At 47.5% G+C, this 21,388-nt stretch overlaps 1 protein-coding gene across 2 annotated transcripts in view; it reads right to left on the reverse strand.

Moving 5' to 3' along the window:
* Positions 1-21,388, reverse strand: part of N4BP2 (NEDD4 binding protein 2) — a 1,101,392-nt gene that overhangs the window by 153,473 nt on the left and 926,531 nt on the right. For both annotated transcript variants that reach the window (XM_069202011.1, XM_069202014.1), the window contains exon 15: positions 14,774-14,942. In XM_069202011.1, the coding sequence (XP_069058112.1) occupies positions 14,774-14,942 (169 nt within the window). The remainder of the gene's footprint in view (positions 1-14,773; positions 14,943-21,388) is intronic.

Raw genomic sequence — 21,388 nt, forward strand, 5'->3', positions numbered from 1 at the left:
CCTCCTTGGCATGGTTACCCCCTGACTTTTTGCCTTTGCTGATGCCAAGTTATGATTTGAAAGTGTGCTGAGGCCTGCTAACCAGGCCCCAGCACCAGTGTTCTTTCCCTAACCTGTACCTTTGTCTCCACAATTGGCACAACCTGGCATCCAGGTAAGTCCCTTGTTGGACTTTTTTGCTTATGCAGGGTCATCCCCCATCTTTTTGCCTCCTGCCTCCTATTTTTCCTGACCTGTTGCTGTTTACCACTGCTAACCAGTGCTAAAGTGCATATGCTCTCTATGTAAAATTGTATGTTATTGGTTTATCCATGATTGGCATATTTGATTTACTAGTAAGTCCCTAGTTAAGTGCACTAGAGGTGCCAGGGCCTGCAAATCAAATGCTACTAGTGGGCCTGCAGCACAGATTGTGCCACCCACATAAGTAGCTTTGTAATCATGTCTCAGACCTGCCACTGCAGTGTCTGTGTGTGCAGTTTTAACTGTAAATTCGACTTGGCAAGTGTACTTGCCAGGCCTAAACCTTCCCTTTTCTTACATGTCAGACACCCCTAAGGTAGGCCCTACGTAGCCCCAAGGGCAGGGTGCAGTGTATGGTTCAGGTAGGACATATAGTAATGTGTTTTATATGTCCTGACAGTGAAATATTGCTCAATTCGTTTTTCACTGTTGCAAGGCCTGTCCCTCTCATAGGTTAACATGGGGGCTACCTTAAATCTGATTAAAGTGTAGATTCCCTTTGGGAGCGGATGGACATGTGGAGTATGGGATCTCTGAGCTCATAATTTTAAAAATACATCTTTTAGTAAAGTTGATTTTAAGAGTGTGTGTTTGAAAATGCCACTTTTAGAAAGTGAGCATTTTTGTGCTTATACCATTTCTGTGACTCTGCCTGTTTGTGGATTCCCTGCCTGGGTCAGTTTGACAGCTGGGCTGGTTGCACCTCACACTAGACAGTAACACAAAGGGAGCTGGGATGTAGCCTGCATAGCCCGATGAGCCATCTGTGCTAGGAGGGAGGGGAGGAGTGGTCATTCACACCTGAAAGGGCTGTGCCTGCCCTCACACAATGCAGTCTCCAACCCCCTGGTGAGTGTCTGGGGCCTGGCCTGGCCAAGGCAGGATTTCACATTCCAAAGAGACTTTACTTTGAAGTAGGCCTACTTCAAAGGAGAAATTGGGTATAAAAAGGGCACCCAAACCACAGACAGTCCTGGAACACTGTTAGGAGAAGCTGGCAGCCTAAAGACAAGAAAAACCACGCACAGAGCGCAGTGCGGGGAAAAGATTGACACAAATCTGATCTGCGGCTGAAAAAAATTACGCGCCGCCGGCTCTGCAGCTGAGAAACTACGCTCGCAGGAAACTCGACCGAAGAATCGACGCACGGAGTAGGAGAAACGACGTGCAGCATCGCAGACGGAGGCTGGGAGATCACAACCTGCGCTGCGGGGATTTCGGATCATTGAGCAGCTGGATTTTCGACTCGCGTACCGCCGTGCAGAGTTATTTTTGACGCGCACCAGGTACATTTTCACTCTAGCAGCGCTAGTGTGTTTTTAAAACTACTTAAAGACTCTTTTTTCATTTTTCTTGATAACTTGACTTGTGTATGGTGGATTTTTGTCGTTTTGGTCTTGTTTTGTTTAGATAAATATTTCCTATTTTTCTAAACTGGTGTTGTGTCATTTTGTAGTGTTTTCATTGAGTTACTGTGTGTGTTGGTACAAATACTTTACACCTAGCTCTCTGAAGATAAGCCTACTGCTCTGCCAAGCTACCAAGGGGGTAAAAGCAGGGGTTAGCTGAGGGTGATTAAGAACCGAGGAAGATGGATTCCTGCAACCTGAAGACGAAGAAGGACTGCTGACCTGAAGCCCTGCAGAGAAGACGGAGACACCAACTGCTTTGGCCCCAGCCCTACTGGCCTGTCTCCCCACTTCGAGAAAAACTGCAACAGCGACGCGTCCCCCAGGGTCCAGCGACCTCTAAAGCCTCAGAGGACTACCCTGCATCTAAAAGGACCAAGAACTGCCAAGGACAGCGGCCATGTTCCACAAAGACTGAAACTTTGCAACAAAGAAGCAACTTTTAAAGACCACACGTTTCCCGCCGGAAGCGAGAGACTTTCCACTCTGCACCCGACGCCCCCGGCTCGACCTGCGGAGAACCAACACTACAGGGATGACTCCCTGGCGACTGCGACCCTGTGAGTAGCCAGAGTTGCCCCCCCCCTGAGCCTCCCAGCGACGCCTGCAGAGGGAATCCCGAGGCTCCCCCTGACCGCGACTGCCTGCTTCAAAGAACCCGATGCCTGGGAAACACACTGCACCCGCAGCCCCCAGGACCTGAAGGATCCGACCTCCAGTGCAGAAGTGACCCCCAGGTGGTCCTCTCCCTTGCCCAGGTGGTGGCTACCCCGAGGAGCCCCCCCCCTTGCCTGCCTGCATCGCTGAAGAGACCCCTGGGTCTCCCATTGAAACCTATTGCAAACCGACGCCTGTTTGCACTCTGAACCCGGCCGCCCCTGTGCCGCTGAGGGTGTACTTTTTGTGCTGACTTGTGTCGCCCCCCCCGGTGCCCTACAAAACCCTCCTGGTCTGCCCTCCGAAGTCGGGGGGACTTACCTGCTGGCAGACTGGTACCGGGGCACCCCCTTCTCCATTGAAGCCTGTGCGTTTTGGGCACCACTTTGACCTCTGCGCTTGACTGGCCCTGAGCTGCTGGTGTGGTAACTTTGGGGTTGCTCTGAACCCCCAACGGTGGGCTACCTTGGACCCAACTTTGAACCCTGTAAGTGCTTTACTTACCTGCAAAACTAACCAATACTTACCTCCCCCAGGAACTGTTAAATTTTGCACTGTGTCCAATTTTAAAATAGCTTATTGCCATTTTTGCCAAAACTGTACATTCTATTGTGTTGATTCAAAGTTCCTAAGATACCTGAGTGAAATACCTTTCATTTAAAATATTGTTTGTAAATCTTGAACCTGTGGTTCTTAAAATAAACTAAGAAAATATATGTTTCTATACAAAAACCTATTGGCCTGGAATTGTCTTGAGTGTGTGTTCCTCATTTATTGCCTGTGTGTATGTACAACAAATGCTTAACACTACCCTCTGACAAGCCTACTGCTCGACCACACTACCACAAAATAGAGCATTAGAATTATCTCTTTTTGCCACTATCTCACCTTTAAGGGGAACCCTTGGACTCTGTGCATGCTATTTCTTACTTTGAAATAGTACATACAGAGCCAACTTCCTACACATGCTAAGTGAGGTTAGTTCTTTAAAATACTACTGGGGCACCCATAGAGGGAGTGTGCCAAAGAGGTACAACAAGCGTGGTAGTGCCACCATTTTCAAGACAGCAATTCTGCCCGTCGCTGGAATGGGCAACGTCTGCCAAAAGGCTATAGAAGTCTTCAGGGTACGAAGGCATAGCCCGTAATTACCCTCAAACATGTCCTGAGCAGTTCGATATAGTTTGACCCCCAGGTACAATAAACAATGGGACTCCACCTCCAAATTCGTAGGCAGGCCAACTGGGATCTCACCTTCCTCAATAAGAAACAATTTTGTTTTGGACCAATTTACCTTAAGTCCTGAGACCTCTGTAAACTGGTCCAACAGAGATTGTGCCCTTCGCAGATCTCTCTCAGTGTCCCGTAGGAACAATAGCAGATCGTCAGTGTAAAATGCAACACACTCTGGGGGTCATTCTAAGTTTGGCGGGCGGCGGTTGCCGCCCGCCAAACGGGAACTGCCAATTGGCCGCTCCATGGTCAGAAGACCGCTGGGGCCATTCAGACTTTCCCGCTGGCCCGGCGGGCGCCCGCCAAGGGAGCGCCCGCCGGCCCAGCGGGAAAGGGCCTGCAACACTGAAGCCAGCTCCGAATGGAGCCGGCGGTGTTGCAGGTGTGCGACGGGTGCAGTAGCACCCGTCGCGCTTTTCACGGTCTGCTATGCAGACAGTGAAAAGCTTAATGGGGCCCTGTTAGGGGGCCCCTGCACTGCCCATGCTAGTGGCATGGGCAGTGCAGGGGCCCCCAGGGGCCCCAGAACACCCGTTCCCGCCATCCTGTTCCTGGCGGTGAAAACCGCCAGAAACAGGCTGGCGGGAAGGGGGTCGGAATCCCCATGAGCGCCGCCATGGAGGATTGGGCCAACCGGGGTTAATCCGGCGGGAAACCGCCGGACCCGGTTTTCTGACCGCGGCTTTACCGCCGCGGTCAGAATGGCCCAGGAAGCACCGCCAGGGTCGGAAGCACCACCAGGGTCGGTTTTTACCGCCAGGGTCGGAATGAGGCCCTCTATGTCTTCCCTCGCCACAGTTCCCTCAAAGTGAGCTCCCGACCTGGCCAGCACCACCAAGGGGTTCATGGAGATGGCAAAGAGCAAGGGGGATAGTGGGCACCCTTGCCTTGTACCTCGCTCTACCCCAAAGCCCTATGAGATAGTCTGCCCCATCTGCCACCTGGCTGTGGGTCTAATATATAAGAGTCTGCACCCTGGCTGTGGGTCTAGTATATAAGAGCTTGTCCAGGTGACAAATCTCTGCCCGAGTCCCATATAAGTCATGGCTTCATAGAGGTAGTCCCACCCAAGACTATCAAATGCCTTTTAAGTATCTACTGCAGCAGTTTTACAGTCATATGAGGAATCCGCTAGGATAGCAGTGAGGGATCTAATGATAGCTGCTGTGTTGCGTTTGGTAATAAAACGTGATTGATAGGGGTGGATTAACTGGGGCATTAAGGGGAGAAGTCGGGAGGCCAAAATACCACTCAGGATCTTATAGTCAACATTCAGCATGGAGAACAGCCAATACGCTCCCAATTCTGAGGCCTCTTTCCCTGCCTTAAGTAACAGGATAATTACTGCTTCTCTGCTAGTCAGCGGCAGGTGGCCAAGGGCATATGCCTTGTTAAACATCTTCACGAGTTTCGGAGCCAATTCTGTTGAGTAAGTACTATAAAATGTAATTGGTAAGCCATCCGATCCTAGCAGTTTGCCTCGGGCTATTTTCCTAATGGCCCCCAGTACTTCAGGCACAGTCATATCTTCCCCCAGTGTTACCGCATCATCACTGCCCAGGCATGGAACAGTGACGTCTTGCAAAAATCGAGTTTGTAGGGTGGGGTCATCTAAGGGTCTGCTATGATATAAGGTGTGGTAAAAAGCACGTTGGGTTTCCAGGGGGGTCCCAGAGCTCGAGTTTATTTTCACTATTGGGGAGCCCCTTCACGCTGGGTTCACAAGCCAAGCCAAAAGTTTACCTGCCCAATCCACTTCATTATGTAGCCGTGCAATAAAAGCATTATAATCGAAGGAGCAGAGACGTTCTGTGTGCTCCGCTACTTGCTCACTGACCTCCTGCAGTTGCGGTTCCAGTTCTGGATAGCCCTGTCTATCCGACTCTAAAGATCGTAGTTCAATTTCCGCATCCCTAATGTCTTTTAGCTAAGTGCAGCAAATCCCAACCCTTTCCGAATGCACTGTCCTCTAGTCACCACCTTGAACGTTTCCCACTCTGTCTGAGAGTCTGAGGCCGAGCCCTCAATTTCATTAAAATAATTCACTGTTTGCTGTCTTGTCTTTTCCCAAAAGGGGGGGATAATCCAAGATCTCCAGGTTCAATAGCCAGCTTGATTTCTGCAGGAGCATTTTACCCCAAGACAATTTAAGCAGCACTGGGTTATGATCTGATAGTGTGCGGGCAAGATATTCTACCCCCACTATTCTGATATGGATTTCTGGGGAGCACAGGAAACAATCTAAGCGGACATGAAGCTCATGCATGCTGGAAAAAAAGGAGTAGTTCCTTTCTAGGGGTGCACTGTGCACCAACTATCCCGGAGTCCCCAGTGTACCTGCCAGTCTGTCAACGCCTTCACCGCTCTGCGTGCAGGTGAGTCCAGCAAGCGGGGATGAGACCGATCCATCTCAGGATCCAGTACGCAATTAAAATCTCTCCCCAAAACTACCCTGCTCATTAATATATGAGGTAAACGTTTAGACAATTGGTCAAAGAAGAGGGGCTGATGTATATTGGGGCTGTAAATCATAATCAGTTAGATGTCCTGACCATCCAGTCTGCCATCACTGCTGCATATCTCCCCTCAGAGTCCACCTCTGTGCGCATCTGCGAAAAAATGCATGCTTGCCCAGATCCATATTAGAACTCCCCACGCAAAAGCTGAGAATGTAGTGCAGTACAGTTGTCCTCGCCAGCGTTTCTGCAAGGCAGCGTCCTGTTTGGCCGCCATGTGCGTTTCTTGCAGGAATGCAATGTCCACCCCGTCTCTGTAGGTATGTACACACCATATATCATTTAGCCAACGTATGTATGCCCCTTCCATTCTAGGAGATTACCTCATAACTTTTTTCGTTCCATGAGGGGTATAGAATTTGGGTCCGGCAGTGGACATTCTCCTCCACCTTCCATTATAGGGTACGCAGAATTCCCATCCTCCGCTCAACATGTATTGTCGGCCTTTTCAACACCAGAGATAAATCCCAGCATTTCTCAACTAAATCTGAATAATAAACAACCCAACTCCCATTCCCCAGGACAGAAAGAAATATTCCCCCCATCCAAACGTCAAATTAAGCAACAGTTCTATCTCAGTAGTAAACTTTTTGGGGAGGCATCCAGGCAGCGGTTGGCTCTCAAGGAATCCAGCCCCCACCCGGCTGCTGCCATCATTTTGCTTGCAATATCTTGTAGCCTGCCATCCCTGGGACAGGTTTAGGAGATTAGAAAAAAACCTGCGCTCTTCGGGAAAATTCTTGACAAAGGTACGTCCCCCTAGCAGGCATCTCATTACCACTCTCATAATCAATACATCTAGTTATATTAGATCATCTTCTGAGTTGGGGTCACCACAGGTAGGCCCTCGCTAAAGAGTAGGGATATATTCGAGTCACTGTCCGAGTCTGAACTTGTGTTGACGCTTGGCGGTGGTAGTGCCCACCCTCCAGGTTTCTTCCGGCTGATAGAGGCCACCTCTTTAACCGCTTTCTGTTTTTCTTGCTGTATATCCTCTGCTGTGGGGGATCAATTCACTATGGATCCTCCCCTCCGGGATCATGCACAGCGTTTCCTCTTCTCAGCATGCTGCTCCCCACTGGCATCCGGCCCGGGCTGGCACTCTGCCCAAGACCACGCCTCCTGTGGAGCAAGGAAGAAGTGTACTCCTGTTGGGGTGATAACTCAAAGCCAGGCTGGAAACTGCATAGAATATTCCACTCCTAACTCTCGCAGCTTCATTTTTCACTGTGCTAAAGGCCGCCCATTGCCTTTGTACTTCTTCAGAAAAGTCAGCGAATATGTGCACTTTATGGTTTTCAGTTACCAAACTGTCATTTTGGCAGGTGCCCCGCAGGATAGGATCACGATCCCTAAAATGTAGTAGTTTTGCCACTCTTGTGCGTGGTGGTGCTCCCAGAGGGGGTGCTCTAGTTGGCACCCGATGTGCTCTTTCAAAAGAAATGAATGGAGAAAGCCCCTCTGGGACTAAGTCCTGAGTGATCCATGCCTCCAGGTAGCCCGTCAGATCACTTTTCTCTATTTTCTCTGGGAGGCCCACTATTCAGATGTTGTTGCGGCAGGCTCTATTTTCAGCATCTTCCGCCCTAGCCTCCAGTACTTTCAGCCATCTTTCTGCTTCGTTCAGTCTATTGCTGGCCACAGTTACTGCAGGAGGTGTCTCCGATAGTTCCCTCTTCTATTGTAGTCACTCGTTCCGCCAAGCGTCTATGATCATCGCGTAAAAGTCCCAGATCCATGCTCATGGCGTCTATCTTCTGCTCCAAAGCTTCCAGAGACGCCGCAATCACCTTCATCAAATCTTGAAGTGTGGGAGTGGGATGCATCTTCTCCAGATGCGGTTGGCTCCCCCGCACCTCTAAATCAGCTCCACTCAGCCGATCATCCGCCATTATCTCTAGTTTTTTTGTATCCTTTCCCATGGCTCTGGAGTTCAGTGATGGCCAGTGTGAGAGGAATGGGGTACTCCTTTGCCCTCTCCAGGTGCTCTCAGCTAGCATCAATAGACCAACTGTGACTGCGTGGTCTCTACTTCCCGTCTGGCATTTGTTTTTCCCTCTGTCCTTGTGGGCCCTACATACATTTCTGGCCTTATCCTCAGGCCTTTATCCAGTGCGCTCAGGCCGTCTTTAGCCAGGGGGTCTCACCAGTGCTGTGGGTCACCCCGTTGAATTTAGGGTGTCACCCTGTGCGTTCTCCAGGCATGACATCAGAAGTGGCCCATGCTCTCCACAGTCTCAAGGGTCAAACTGCCGGCCGGGCCCTTGTGTCCTCTTTCTAATTACTTCTCTCCCCCTTTGAATAGGTCTGTCACTTCTGGCTAGTGTGTGCGGGGGCCAGGGAAGAACCACCCCCTCCAATGTGCTGATTCTCCCCATCTCCAATCTTTGGGGCCCCCCACTATCTGGTAGCCAGAGGTGGAGCCCCCCAACTGTCATTAAGTCCTGGTGTTTGTTTTCCCCCCTTGTTTCTTATTCTTGGGCTTCATGGACAAAAGGGGGAAGAGGGCAGGTATACAGCCCCAGCAAGCAATAGTCAGTAAAAAGGAGGGGGGAGAGTGCACAGCTCTACGCCCACCACGGGTCCGCTTCTCTACCGCTGCGGGCCCCCTTCCCCAATGCCTGTGGCCACTCCTCACCTCCCTGTGGACGGCGCCACCAATGCTGCCGGCTCCTGTGCTTTACCCGGGGCACAGGCTTCCAGGACTCCTCACGGGTTGCCGCAATGTCCGCTATGTGACTCTCGCCAAGCTGTAAGGCTGCCGAGCCGTAGCAGCCGCCATCTTGGAGGCCCTCGCGGAGTCCCAGGCCTTCCGCTTCCCGCTGTGTAGGGCCACTCTACGGTCTGCTTTTCTTTGAGTTTTCACCTCCCGGGCGCTCCCTGAGCTCTTATGTGCAGGATGGGGTCTCCGTGGAGGGCTTCACTGCCGCCAGATGGGTCTGGTGAGGGCCAGTTCCTTGGAGCTCTGGAGTTCCGCACCTCACTCTATCGGCAGCCCGGCCACGCTACTCGAGGCAGAACATGTCTCAGAAAAGGAGACACCTTGAAACTCCAATGTGCACAAGTGTGGACATTGCAAGTTCTCAGCGGTGGTGAACAGATCGAGGCAAGGTTCTCCTGACTAACTGAAGAGACCATGAGCTACTTCCGCGTGTAAAGGACACTTGTGATCCACTAGGGGTCAACGGCTGAGTTTGTTCGCCCAGGAATTCTATGAACCCACCAAGTAGTTCATCACCAGGCAGAAGTCTTAGTTTTCCAGCCACTCACAGAGGCACAAGGGCATCTGTTGCAGGGTCCTTGACCCCACTCAGCCCTGTCTGTTGCAGTACCACATGATGGTGATGTTTTTCCATGAGCACCTGAACCAGCCTTCCCTTGATGAAGGGCAGGAAGTGCCAAGCCGATGGCCTTCAGCCCTAGGAAGATGAAATGGAGCCAGGATTCTGCCATAGATCAGACGCCTCCAACTGCCACCTCTCCAAGGTGGTTGCCCCAGCACAGAAGTGATTCATCAGTCACCACTGTCAGCTCTGGGTCTGGAAGGGAGAGGGGTCTTCAGCTGACTCAAAAGCAGTCCAGTAGCCACCACAGCAAACATTGTGCATTCTCCACTGAAATCTGAATATTGTCAGAGAAGTCCTCTTGCTACTCGGCCAATGAGACTTCAGATCCCACTGCAGACCTCGCACATGACACCTGGTGTGCTCGACCAGCAGGATGCAGGAGACCATCACTCCTGGCAGCCTCAGAGTCGACCTCAATGAAATCCAGAACTGACGCTAAACATCAAAACAATTATCTTAATATCCTGGACTGCCTTTCCCAGGGGAAAGGCACAAAACCAAACCGTGTCCATAATTGTTGGAAGCTGGCCTGGAGCGTAGTGAGAACCTATGGTGTTATCATCATATACCAGGTCCAGGTATCCCATATTAGTGAAGTGTAGACAGTGTCTAGGAAGCCAGGGTTCTCTAGAGGTAGCTGTGGATGAGCAGCCAAGACTTATCTAGGAGACATGCAAAGCTTATGCGATACCACTACAGTCAAACAGCATTCACAGACATGAAATAACCACACAGTGTTACAAAAATAAAGGTACTTTATTATAGTAACAAATACTAAAATACTGTATAGGCAATACCACAACTGGAGGTAAGTAAATACACTATTATGTATACATTAGTAATCCGTGACTTGCATAGAAAGCAATAGGCATTGGTAAAAGCAACAGCAAATAGTGAGGGCCCTAGAGGAGATCAAACCACATACTAAGTAAATGGAATGCGACAGGCAACAGGAAGAGGAATCAGTAGAGAGGTGCTGGAGGAACTAGGAACCCCCTAAAGGTAAGTACCAGTGTGCCCCTAGCGACCAGGAGATAAGAGGTAAGTAACTGGTTTTCCCCTAAACCTACAGGAGAAACTTTAAAAAGGGCTGTGCAAGACCCAGGCAAGACTGGAAGAAACCAAAGGTGGATCCTGACAGAAGAGGACCTGCAAAAGAAGAGGACCAAGTCCAGTTCGAGTTGGAGTGTCGGGCTGTGGCAGGCACAACTACCCTCTGTTCTGTGGATGCAGGACCAGCTCGACGATGAACGAAGAAGGTCAGCAGTGCAGCACAGGAGCTGAAGAGGAGTCCCAGGAGTGATGCAAGTGATGTCCAAAGTCAAGATGCAGTCAGTCAGTGGTGCTGGAAAACCACCAACAAGCCTTGGCAAATGAAAGAGTCAGAGAAGAAGGTTTTGTAAGGCTGAAGAGGACCAGCAAGGCCCAGGGAACTCGACCCAAGGAGTGGAGTCCGAGGTGGCCCTCAGCAGCTGGGAGAGCCACAAGAAAAGGAGGCAGCCCCCACAGGCAACCCACTGGTAGCAGGTACAGGGGTCGCAGTGAGGCCCACTCAGCACACCTGGAGGAGTGTCCCACTTTGCTGGAGCAGCAGGCAGGAGACTGTGCATTGCAGGAAGAAGTGCTGGGGGCCGGGGCTACACGGAGCCTGTAGATCCCTTGGAAGAGGAACAAACAAGCCTTGGTAGCTGCAAGAGTCGTGGTGCACAGGGATACTGTCCTGCAAGGAAAGGCAAGGACTTACCGTCTCCCAAGTTGGACAGCTGGTAGAAAGGAGCAAGAGAACCACTCCAGACCACCACCTGTGATGCAGTATCCACACAGTTCCGTAGGAGAAAGGATCCACGAAAGGATCCACGCAGCCAATCATCGTAGCAGTTGGTGCCTGCGATGCAGGAGAGTGACTCCTTCACTCCAATGGAGATTCTTTCTTACTTCTTGTGCAGGCTGAAGATTCGTCGCCCTCAGAGGATACACAGCCAGGGAAATGTTGCAGTTGCTGATGGAGCCGGAGAAACAATGTTGCAGAGCGGAGTCGTTGCTGGAGTTGCAGATTTTCGGGTTCCTGGAGAATCCAGTTGCAGTCCCGGTGGCCAGAAGATGAAGTACACAACGCAGAGGAGTTCTGCTAGAATCTTGCACGTCGAATCCGAGTACCCAATTGAGAGGGAGACTGTAAATAGCCCAGGAAGGGGAACTGGTCACCTAGCTGGGTGACCACGTATCAGGAGGGGACTGTGACGTCACCTGCCTGACTTGGCCACACAGATGCTCAAAGGGGCCTCTGCCCACCTTGGATTCAAGATGGAAGAATCAAGTGGCCACCTGGAGGAGCTCTGGGCACCACCCCTGGGCTGGTGATGGACAGTGCCACATAGGTCTGAATGAGGCCAACTTCATCTTGGGGTCAGAGATCACTGATAGTACTGGATGATCAGTCGGTGCTAGTAGAGTTGGTGCCCATGCCAGTATGCAAAAATATGCCAAGGACCTTGGAACCAGGTCTTGCAAGAGCAGATGGCGTCTAGTGCAGACCCACCAGTGGAAGACAACTTCTTAAGGAAGCAGCTTTGAGACCAGGACAGTGACAGGGCCTGTGATCTGGAGAGGAAGCTGTGTTTCGACCGCACTTCTTGTGTTCGGTGACCTAGAGTTTTACCTCCCAGCCCTAAAATGTTTCGAAATGTGTGAGGGCACACTTGTCACACTGCTTAGAATCATACAAAGACCCCAAACACCACAGACATACTTCGTGCTGGTCCATGACCAAAATCTGCTTCTTGCAGTCTCTGTACTGCCTAAACCCTGTATTTTTTTCAGAGAGTACACGGTTGTACAGCACCCTGAAAACATTTGGGAGTCGTTGACATCCAGATCAGCGTGCAAGGGTGAAGAAATAAAGAAACTGATGTCAGTGCAGGAGTGGTGCTTCTATGAGGTCTGCTTCTGGGGCACTATGAGTCACAGTGGAGCCACACTGCACTACCTACCAGTGAGGGAGGTAGGGGCATGGGAGGAATATTCCCTGGGTCAAATCTGGCACCTGGAGGAATCTGCGTATAAAGGTATCGATCAGAACTTTGTGTTATCACTGCAGAAGGTGAATTAATTATGAACAGACTGATATGTAATACTTGCCCCTCCGAAGACCAATGTCCTCTGATCATCAGTACCTTCAGATGTGCACTCAATCCGAGGGTAGAAGTGTACGGCATTACTGTGTCCACTGTTGGTGGTGGTGGGCAAAAGGACTTCCCTTGTACTCGGTTCTCCTCGTCTAAGTACCACAGAAAATCCACCAGGAACTGAAGGGATTCTAATGTCTAATCGTCAAACAGATCAGCCTCGTCAAGGAACCCCTGAGTACAGAGCCACCACCTGAAAGTGTTTATGTGCCACCGTGCATGCGTAACCAGTAGAAAGCAGGACATGTTACATCTAGCACACCTGGAACACAAAATCCCTCCCAAAACAATGTAAAGTGATCTTCAGACTGAAGGGCCTCAGGGAGACTGATATTCTGAAATTGAAGGACGTGGCCATCTTCCATTATCTGCAAGGCCCACTGGTTCACAGTAATGGGTTTCCAAGAGGCCTGAAGAAAAAGCAGCATCCCGATAATGTGTGTTTTTTCAAGAGGAAACTGAAGTAGCTCTCCAGGTGGGGCAGGGGAGAAGAACGAGGAGAAGGCTTGCTGAGCCTGTCTGCCCATGGGCTCATCATAGCCTCTTTACTACCTAAGGAACTGATTAGACTGCTGGATGGGTTGGGAGGGTTGCCGCTGACAAAAAGAAAGCTCACTTGCAGTGTCCACGAAACTTCCTATACTGGCTGTGAAACTCATGAGTAGGCGATGCCAGATCCAAAGCCTTGGCAGTTACTCTTCCGGAATTAAATTGTTCTAGGGTTGTACCCGCCTTGTGCCCATAGAGACAGAAACATCAGAAAGCATGTCCATTATGGTAGTGTGGACATAACCTGAAAAGCACATAGCATGCAGCCAAGCAAGCTGTTTTGGTACTACAGAAGTTCTAAAGGCCTTGGCCAAAGAGTCAACCATCTCCAGACTCAACCTGAGTATCTATTGGGATGCATCCCGGCCATCCCTGACCACCTCTACAAAGTTGCCCTCCAGACGGTCAGGCAAACATGGTACTACCATGGTCATCATCTCATGCAGCACATGTGTACAACTTCCACCGCCTGCCTCAAGACTGTAAAACAGAAGCAACCACCTGAGGTGCTGGCTTTGAGGTGATTTCCATGTCCACATAATGTGAGGAGTCTCATTTGCATTTTGAAGTGCCAAATAGCCATCTCTGGATCAGCAGGAGGCAGCAAACGGCTGCCTCGGTTGCTGTCATTATTGTCATGAAGGACAATTTGTTGCATCTGCATTGTGTCCAAGTCTTAACCAAACATATCTTCTATGGGTTGCCAGCACTCCTTTCAAGGAGAAGGACCAGGCTGGATACTCTCTATGTATCTGTATCTGGACTTTTGCGTAAGGTGTTGTGCCTCAAGCATGGACAACAGTATTTTAGTCTTAGACTGCATGGAACGACTCTGAGAATGGGCCAGCTGAACTAACAAGATCAGTGTCAATAATGATGATACGTTTGGCACAGAATGTTGTGCTGCAGAAACTCTATCCCGCACTGCTGGGGGTGCTGCACGGCACGACATTGGGATCAACTTGTGCCAAGGGAAATCCCACTGGTTGTATCCTAATTGGAGGTCAAATGGTTCCCTGGAGCCCATAGGTGCATCAGAGTGGACTGCAGCGCTCCAGAACAATACTGTCATGGTATGTAGGAACTGCGCTGGATCAAGCACTCAGCAAGAAAAAATCTGGGTAGGCTGGGAAAGCTGTTGGCATTGGTGCCGGGAATGCTGCTGCGGTCAGTGCAAGCAAATGAGTAAGAGCTGGCATGGTAGCTGGGTCTGAGACACCAAAAACCCCAACATGAATCCAGCACAACCAGAGAGGAGAGCTACCATAAGTTTCCGGATCCAGTCTAGTGCCTGGGGACATTCAAAAGGTGAGGAATCTGCAGGCAAAAGTATGAAACAAAATGTTTTGGAGGTAAATAGTTCAACTGTAATTAGCACTGTGATCACGAAGAAGGACAATGTGCTAATTTCTATAATAACTCCTCTTGCAGATGACAGCAGTAACATGGAAGAGCACAATTTTTTTGTAAAGGTTTACAAGATGTTACACCACCCTAATCTGGTCAGCATTCATTCCCTAATCAAATGTTTCTCTTACTGACGTTTCCAAATACACATCCATTTTGTTTACTACTACTACTTGAGAAAATTAAAACAGAGGTGTCATAAGCCTGTAGTGCACGATAGCTAATACCTTCACTCTTCTCCTGTAGAATCTGGCACATTTGATCAATGGCTTCATCAACATGGAGTCCATGCAGATCCAAAACATTCTCTGGTAGCAAGGACTCGTTCACGCGATTAAAGATCTGCAAAGCCGCCAAGCGGTTAGCTTCTTTCATCTTCACTCCATGGAGATGCCCCTTCAAATATAAAACGTGGCAATAGTTATTTCTGAGAGTTTATTTTAAAATGACATTTGAAATAAAATAGCATGTCCCACATCTCACTTAAAACTAAAGAACACATTTGAAGTTAAAAAAAAGATCAGCAGCCATTATTTTTTTATGTTTTCTTGCAAATAGTAACATTCAGACAAGAAACTCTTACAAGAGCAACAACAATGGTGAAGTGCTTAGCATTAAATATGAAAAACAAAAATTAAGGCATGGATTAACAGCACCAGCTGCATTGCATGGATAATTACATTTCTACTGTGAGTTGAGCAAGCAGGATTGAAAAGGTCGTAAGTTATGTTATGGGTATTTGTATACCTTGCATCTCATATGGGAGTATCCAAGTACTAGAAAGAAGGGGCTGTGCTGGCTCTGGCAGGGTCCTGATGATAAAGCTAGCTATTCAGTTAATTGCAAAACCTGAGGACTGATCTGCTTGCTCTGATGTGCAGGGGAGGTCGTTCCAAGCTTTTAGAAGTCAAGTACGAAAACTAGAGCTGCCTCAAGCTCTGGCTTTAAGGATGCAGGGGACATGAGTGAGTAGGCAGCCGGCTGAATGGAGATTTCTGGTCGGGTTGTGGAAACTGATGTAGCTCTTCTGGTATGAGGAGGCAGAATTGTGCAGGGGTTCGTACGTGTGTGTGAAGAGCTTGAAGAATGCACATTTGTGGACGGTCGGAAAAGGTGTATTTCAGAGTATCGGGAAAAGTAGATTTGGTCAGTGAGGAAGACGGATGCTGATAGTGGGGGAAAGCATAGGCCCTCGGTATTAGAGGAGTTTACTTTCTGTAGTGCTTAAGTATTTTGGGCAAATGCACTTAAATCACCATTCTGCCTGTTACAGGAAACAGTCAGGCGCAAAATGAGTAAGAATCTGCTGACTGGCTTCCAAGAATGGAGGGATGTTCTGGTGTCAGCATTTTTGTGTAGCTGGGGATAAACAAACTGCTCAAGATTAAAGACCTTCTGAAACTATGGTTAACTCAGGACACCAGTCTGCAGCAGCCACAGAGTTTTGAAGCCGATAGAGGATTCATTTTGAAGAGTTAGGACAGATACCTTGAAGAAGCACTCAAGGATTCTAAACACCTAGCACCCAGAGCTCAGGGAACCACCCAGGTATATCAGCAGGTTGTCGGCATAAAGACAAACCCAGTTTTCAAGTCCATCTCCCTCGTCGAACCCCCTTACTCCCTTGGTCTGTTCTCAGAAGTCCAGTCAGAAGCTCAGTGGCCAAGGATAACAGCAGGGGGAACAGGTAGACGCTTGTCAGGCCACCCTCTCTACCATAAAGTGGGAAAATAGGAAACTATTACCCAAGCCATGGTTAGTGGGAGAGTGTACAGAAAGTCAGCATAGGAAAGAAATTCCAAGCTGAGACCCATGTTTGCAAGAGCTGCAAAAAAGCTACTCCCATCTCAAAGAATCAAACACTTTCTTAAAACTTACCCAAAGAAGGGGTAAAGCCCCCCCCTCCTTAGGTGAGACAAGATAGCAACAGCATTCCATTCTAAACCGACCTAATATTGTGGCAGGTAGATTGATCTGGTACAAAGCCATTTCGGTCTGTGTGAATGAAAAAGTGGATGCAGGGAAAAAGATGACTGTCCAACACCTTTGCTATGATTTTGGCATTGATTGTGATCAATGAAGACCTGTATGATGTACGCCAGTTAGATGGCTTACCGGGATTCAACAGAACTTTTATGGTGGCGTCTCAAAGGTCTGGAGCAGTTTACTACTGTTCGGTATCTGTGTGAATATGTTCCTATGAAGTGTTGCTAATTTGGAGGAGTGACACTTGGAAGGTTTAAACCAGAACCCATTGGGCCAGGAGTTTTCCCAGAACAGAGTTGAGATATTGCATCAGCCACCTCATCTATTGCAATTTGCACAGCCTGGGTCCATATGCTATTCTGCGATAACGTTGTGTTGGTGCCTGCTGTAAGAGAGGGTGGCATTTATGGGCCATTACAGCTGTAGACAAGAGCTAAATAGGAGGCAAATACATAGGTCACAGTTTTCCTTCTAGTCAGCATCAAACCCGCAGCAGTATGAATTTCAGTACCATTTTTAAAATGGTCCTCATTTTTGCTGAGCCATCAAAACAGTTAACTGGATTTCACTCTGTGTTAATATATTCGGGAGTGGGAAGTAGGTGTTCTTAGCCTCTTCGGTTAGATTCTATCTCAAAGTGATTTGTACCCTTTTGTTCTAGCAGGGTATCTTCTTGAGCCCTCAAACCTTGAAGTAAGAGTCCAAATTCCAATCGGCATTTCTCCAGGGAGCAATTCCCTATAAGCACGATTTTTTCAGATGGTATATAAATGTCATTGTCTACCCACAGAGCAGAGGTCTGAAAGCCTCTCTAAGTGTCACAGGTGATGTTTACTGATGTCTCGTTGTACTAGAAGTAGACCTCGGTTTGTCATCATGTGTCACAAGAGTTTAATCCATGATCCACCATGCCTTAGGCCACCAAGTGCTCTTGTATAAGTGATTTGGTGCTTCAAAGGTGAGATCGACTGGGTCATGATCTGAGCTGCCTCTTGGCAGTATGTCCACCCATGTGGTGAGGGGAGCATCTAACACAGTTAAGCATGTACATGTAGCAAGGTAATATTTCTACTAAATCAGTTGTGGATTGATGTGCTTATGATCTTGAAGTTGTACTGGCAAAAATAGATATCAATTGTGCAGTAAAAAAGCGGTTGTTAACATTTTGTAAATTTAGAATCACTAATGAAATCTGCTGCATGAGAAATATGTGTAGTTTCCCCAGATATGCGTATCCTGTGGATACGAAGTAAATGGTACGGCTATGATAGGCCTGAGTCAGACGACTTTACTGCAGCGCTGTTTACACTTGGAACCGTGGATTACACAGATACCAGACCTATTATAGTTATAGGACTACAAGTGCTAGAAATATTAGCTTTTTATCTACAGCAACATACCCATGCAATTTGACCTTCTCTTCCAGTGCCTTGAAAAAGTCTATTGGACGAAGCATGTGTTGGCTATGTAATGCCCGGGGATTGCTTCTTCATCTGAGGAACTCTATGGCACCACACCAATAATACACATTAAAAAATCCAGAAAGGGCTACATACTTGCCTACCACTTTATTACAACTCTTCAGATCTATAGCAACTTAACTGATTTGAGAGCACCAATATCTATTGTTAATTATTGTGAACAGCCAAGATCTTCCTGGTGGAAGCTATATTGTCACTCCAACGTGGTGGGGTGAATAATATTGTGGCAGCACCTGCTCTTCTATCACTGTTCATTGTAACATTGGCAAACCCTTAACTGTATTGTTTTAGGTGCGCAGCAAATGTCGAACTACAGCTACCGTCAATCTAGCTGAGTGTCTAAAAGTGGCATAAAGAAATAGTCAAGTATGATGAACAAGTCACAGGCTCCTGGGAAGATGGTGTAGGCCATTCATGTAGGAGGAAGTAAACGCCAAATGTCTGATAGCCCATGGAGTAAACAAAGCCAGGCAGAAGTGTGGGTCAGATGTGTGAAGTAGTACATCTAAAGCAGGGTTCTTCAACAAGTAACTCATGAGCTACTGGTCGCTTCACAGGTACTTGTGAGTAGCTCCCCTATGTGTATCCCAACCTAGTACATGAAAAGTTTTTGACTGATTTAATTATTTATATTTCTAAATTTGAAAAACATATATTTAAAAATCCTATCTTCATAACTGATAAGCTGATGTTTGCAGAAAAATATAATTAAGGTTGATATTTAAATGTTAAAGTAATGCAATGTTAGGGAGTGTTATATTTGATGTTCTTGCTTTTATTCCATTGAGTTCAACGTTTTTTTTCCTGCAATGACGTGTTGAGGCATACAAAATCACCATTGATAAATCTTTTTTTGACATTACTGCTGGTGACTTTGCCACATGTGCTAAGGTGGTCACTGCTAGCAATTCTGAAAGCAATGGTCACTAATGGAATCCTGCCTGAAATGATCACTGTCATAACACTGATAATTTGTGTTAATAGCTCAGGATGTTTTTTATTTAACTTAAGTAGCTCTTATTATGGAAAAGGTTGGAGACCCTTGATCTAAAGAAACAATGTAGCTCCGAAACCATAACCTCATTAAACTCATGTGCAATCACTAGGGAACCTGTTGAGGCTTCCAAATGTAAGGTGAACAGAAAGAGGAGGAAAGTCACCAATCGATATTGGTAAAAGTGAAAACATGTTAAGACAGGTGTGTTTGCACTCTTCAATAATTTCAGAGACTATAATGTACCTGTCACAGGGATCATGTCTAGTTTTTTGGATGCAGAAGGGAGATTTTCTGCTCAAAAGGAAAGCTAGATCCCAGGAACCTTTATTAAAGCCTGAGTGCAGGACGTTTGTAGCCCTATCGGCCAAATACAGGACTACCCAGTAGGTGAGGTTTTTTTTCAGTAAAAGGCTGTCAGGGTACGCTTTTTAGAAGCTTGCAACACAGCCTCTCTTTTGATTTTAATCTTCTGAACAATAGCACTCCAGAATAAAATCCCCAAGAGTGATATGTTTATCATGATTTTTTACATTTATTGTAAGAGGCTATTACCTAATGGAGGACACCAAAGTTGGCGCTGGATGTGCTTTTCAGAATATCAATGCCTGTATCAGATAGTACTCAAACAAATGGTAAAAATATAAACCATTATAACAAGCCTAAATAACCAATTTGCATCTGTTGCCTTTATTCTATTCACCGTGGGGAAGCTCTTGATGAGAGGGGAAATCCTATCATCTACAACAAAAAAACAGTAGAAAGAGGCATTCCAAACAAATATAAAGAAAACCAATTTAAACAAATGAGAAGAAAAAGGCTAACTTGCCTATGTCCAATTAGTATGGCAGGAGTGTTGAGCCCAGTGATGGGTGAGTAAACAGAGGGTGATTTTCCCAACAGAAGTAGCAGTGTTCAAAATTACAATTCTGACCACACTGCAGCCAGGGTGTCTAGTATATGCATCATTTCTACCAACAAGTGGGTAGTTTAGAGAGTGGAGGATCTATGGCTCACTGGGAGAGTTAGAGGGGTTGAACTACACCTAGACTGGATGTTCTTAAGGTCAGTGAACACTAGGCCAGTGGAACTGTTGAGTCTGTCGTGGGGCCATAGAGAGACCACTCTCCATGTTGAGACAGGGTCCGGTCAGAGATGATTGAACCAGATCGTAGTGCTCCACTAATTTGGAGGTGTGAGTGGGGTTTCGTCCAACTGATTTGTTTAATCAGTGTATTTTTCACGGTCGCTGTAGTGACCCCTCATGCTTAAAGAGTGGGTTCAATGTTGTGAGTCACTCTGAAGTGTGACATTGGGCTGTTTATCTACCCATGTCCTCATGTTGCACTAAAGAACAAGGTTTTTACCTTTAGTGACACTCTTTTTGGAGGATACTCTATTTAATTGCAGATTCCTCACTGTGATTATTTCTTGGAGTCATACTGGATCTGGAAATATTTAGAACAGCACTTCTGCATGCTGATAGGTGAAGCCATGCAGTTCCAAGTGACACTGTTCTTCTCTGGAAGGGACAAGTGCAGATGCATATAAGAACCACCAAGGCACACTGACATGCATTCCTTTCATAGGCTGTCCACTTCCTCAGATTTAGAGATGACTGACAAATTGGCATGACCAGTTTGCAGATCTCTGGACCGGGAACTTTTAGATGGAAAAGAGTCCAGTTCACATAACAGGAAGGGGGGGAGGATTGATGAGGAATTTGCGGTTAGAGTATCCACCAGAAAGTGCTTTACTGAATGCAAGTAGCTTGTTTTTCTGATAAATACTTCTAACTACAAATTCTGCACCTTGTGAACAGAAATCATAGCAGTAACCATTCAGGTGGTGGGTCTGTGAACTGGCTCAAGCAGACAAAAAACAAATCTTGATGAACCTTCCAATCGAGGCAGTATTGTTTTATGAATGTGTGTACTGATGACCACTTAGCTGTCTGAGAAATATCCAACTGTCTGCAGTGGTGGCAGCTTTGGCTCTGGTGCAATGAGCCCGTAGGCCTTCTAGAGGCTGCTTCTTGTCCAATTTATAGAATGAATTATTGCAGAGCACAATCCATCAAGAGACACTCCACTTATAGACTGCCTTGGCCTTCTTTGTACCAGCAAAGCACAAAAAGCGCTGATTATTCATCCGAATGTTCTTTTGGGCAATCAATGTAAAAACAGACTCCTCTCTTAGGGTTCAAACAATGGAGTCTCTCATAGTCTTTTAAGAGATGAATTAGAGCAAATAAATTGAGGGGTGATTACCTGCCTGATATAGAATGGTGTTGCCACTTTTGGTAGAAAAGAAGCTTGGGTCCTCAACACCAGCTTATGGATAAGGAACACAGTATAAGGTGGCTGGACAGAAAGAGCATA

This window comes from Pleurodeles waltl, chromosome 1_2, assembly GCF_031143425.1.
Source record: "Pleurodeles waltl isolate 20211129_DDA chromosome 1_2, aPleWal1.hap1.20221129, whole genome shotgun sequence".
Taxonomy (NCBI): domain Eukaryota; kingdom Metazoa; phylum Chordata; class Amphibia; order Caudata; family Salamandridae; genus Pleurodeles; species Pleurodeles waltl.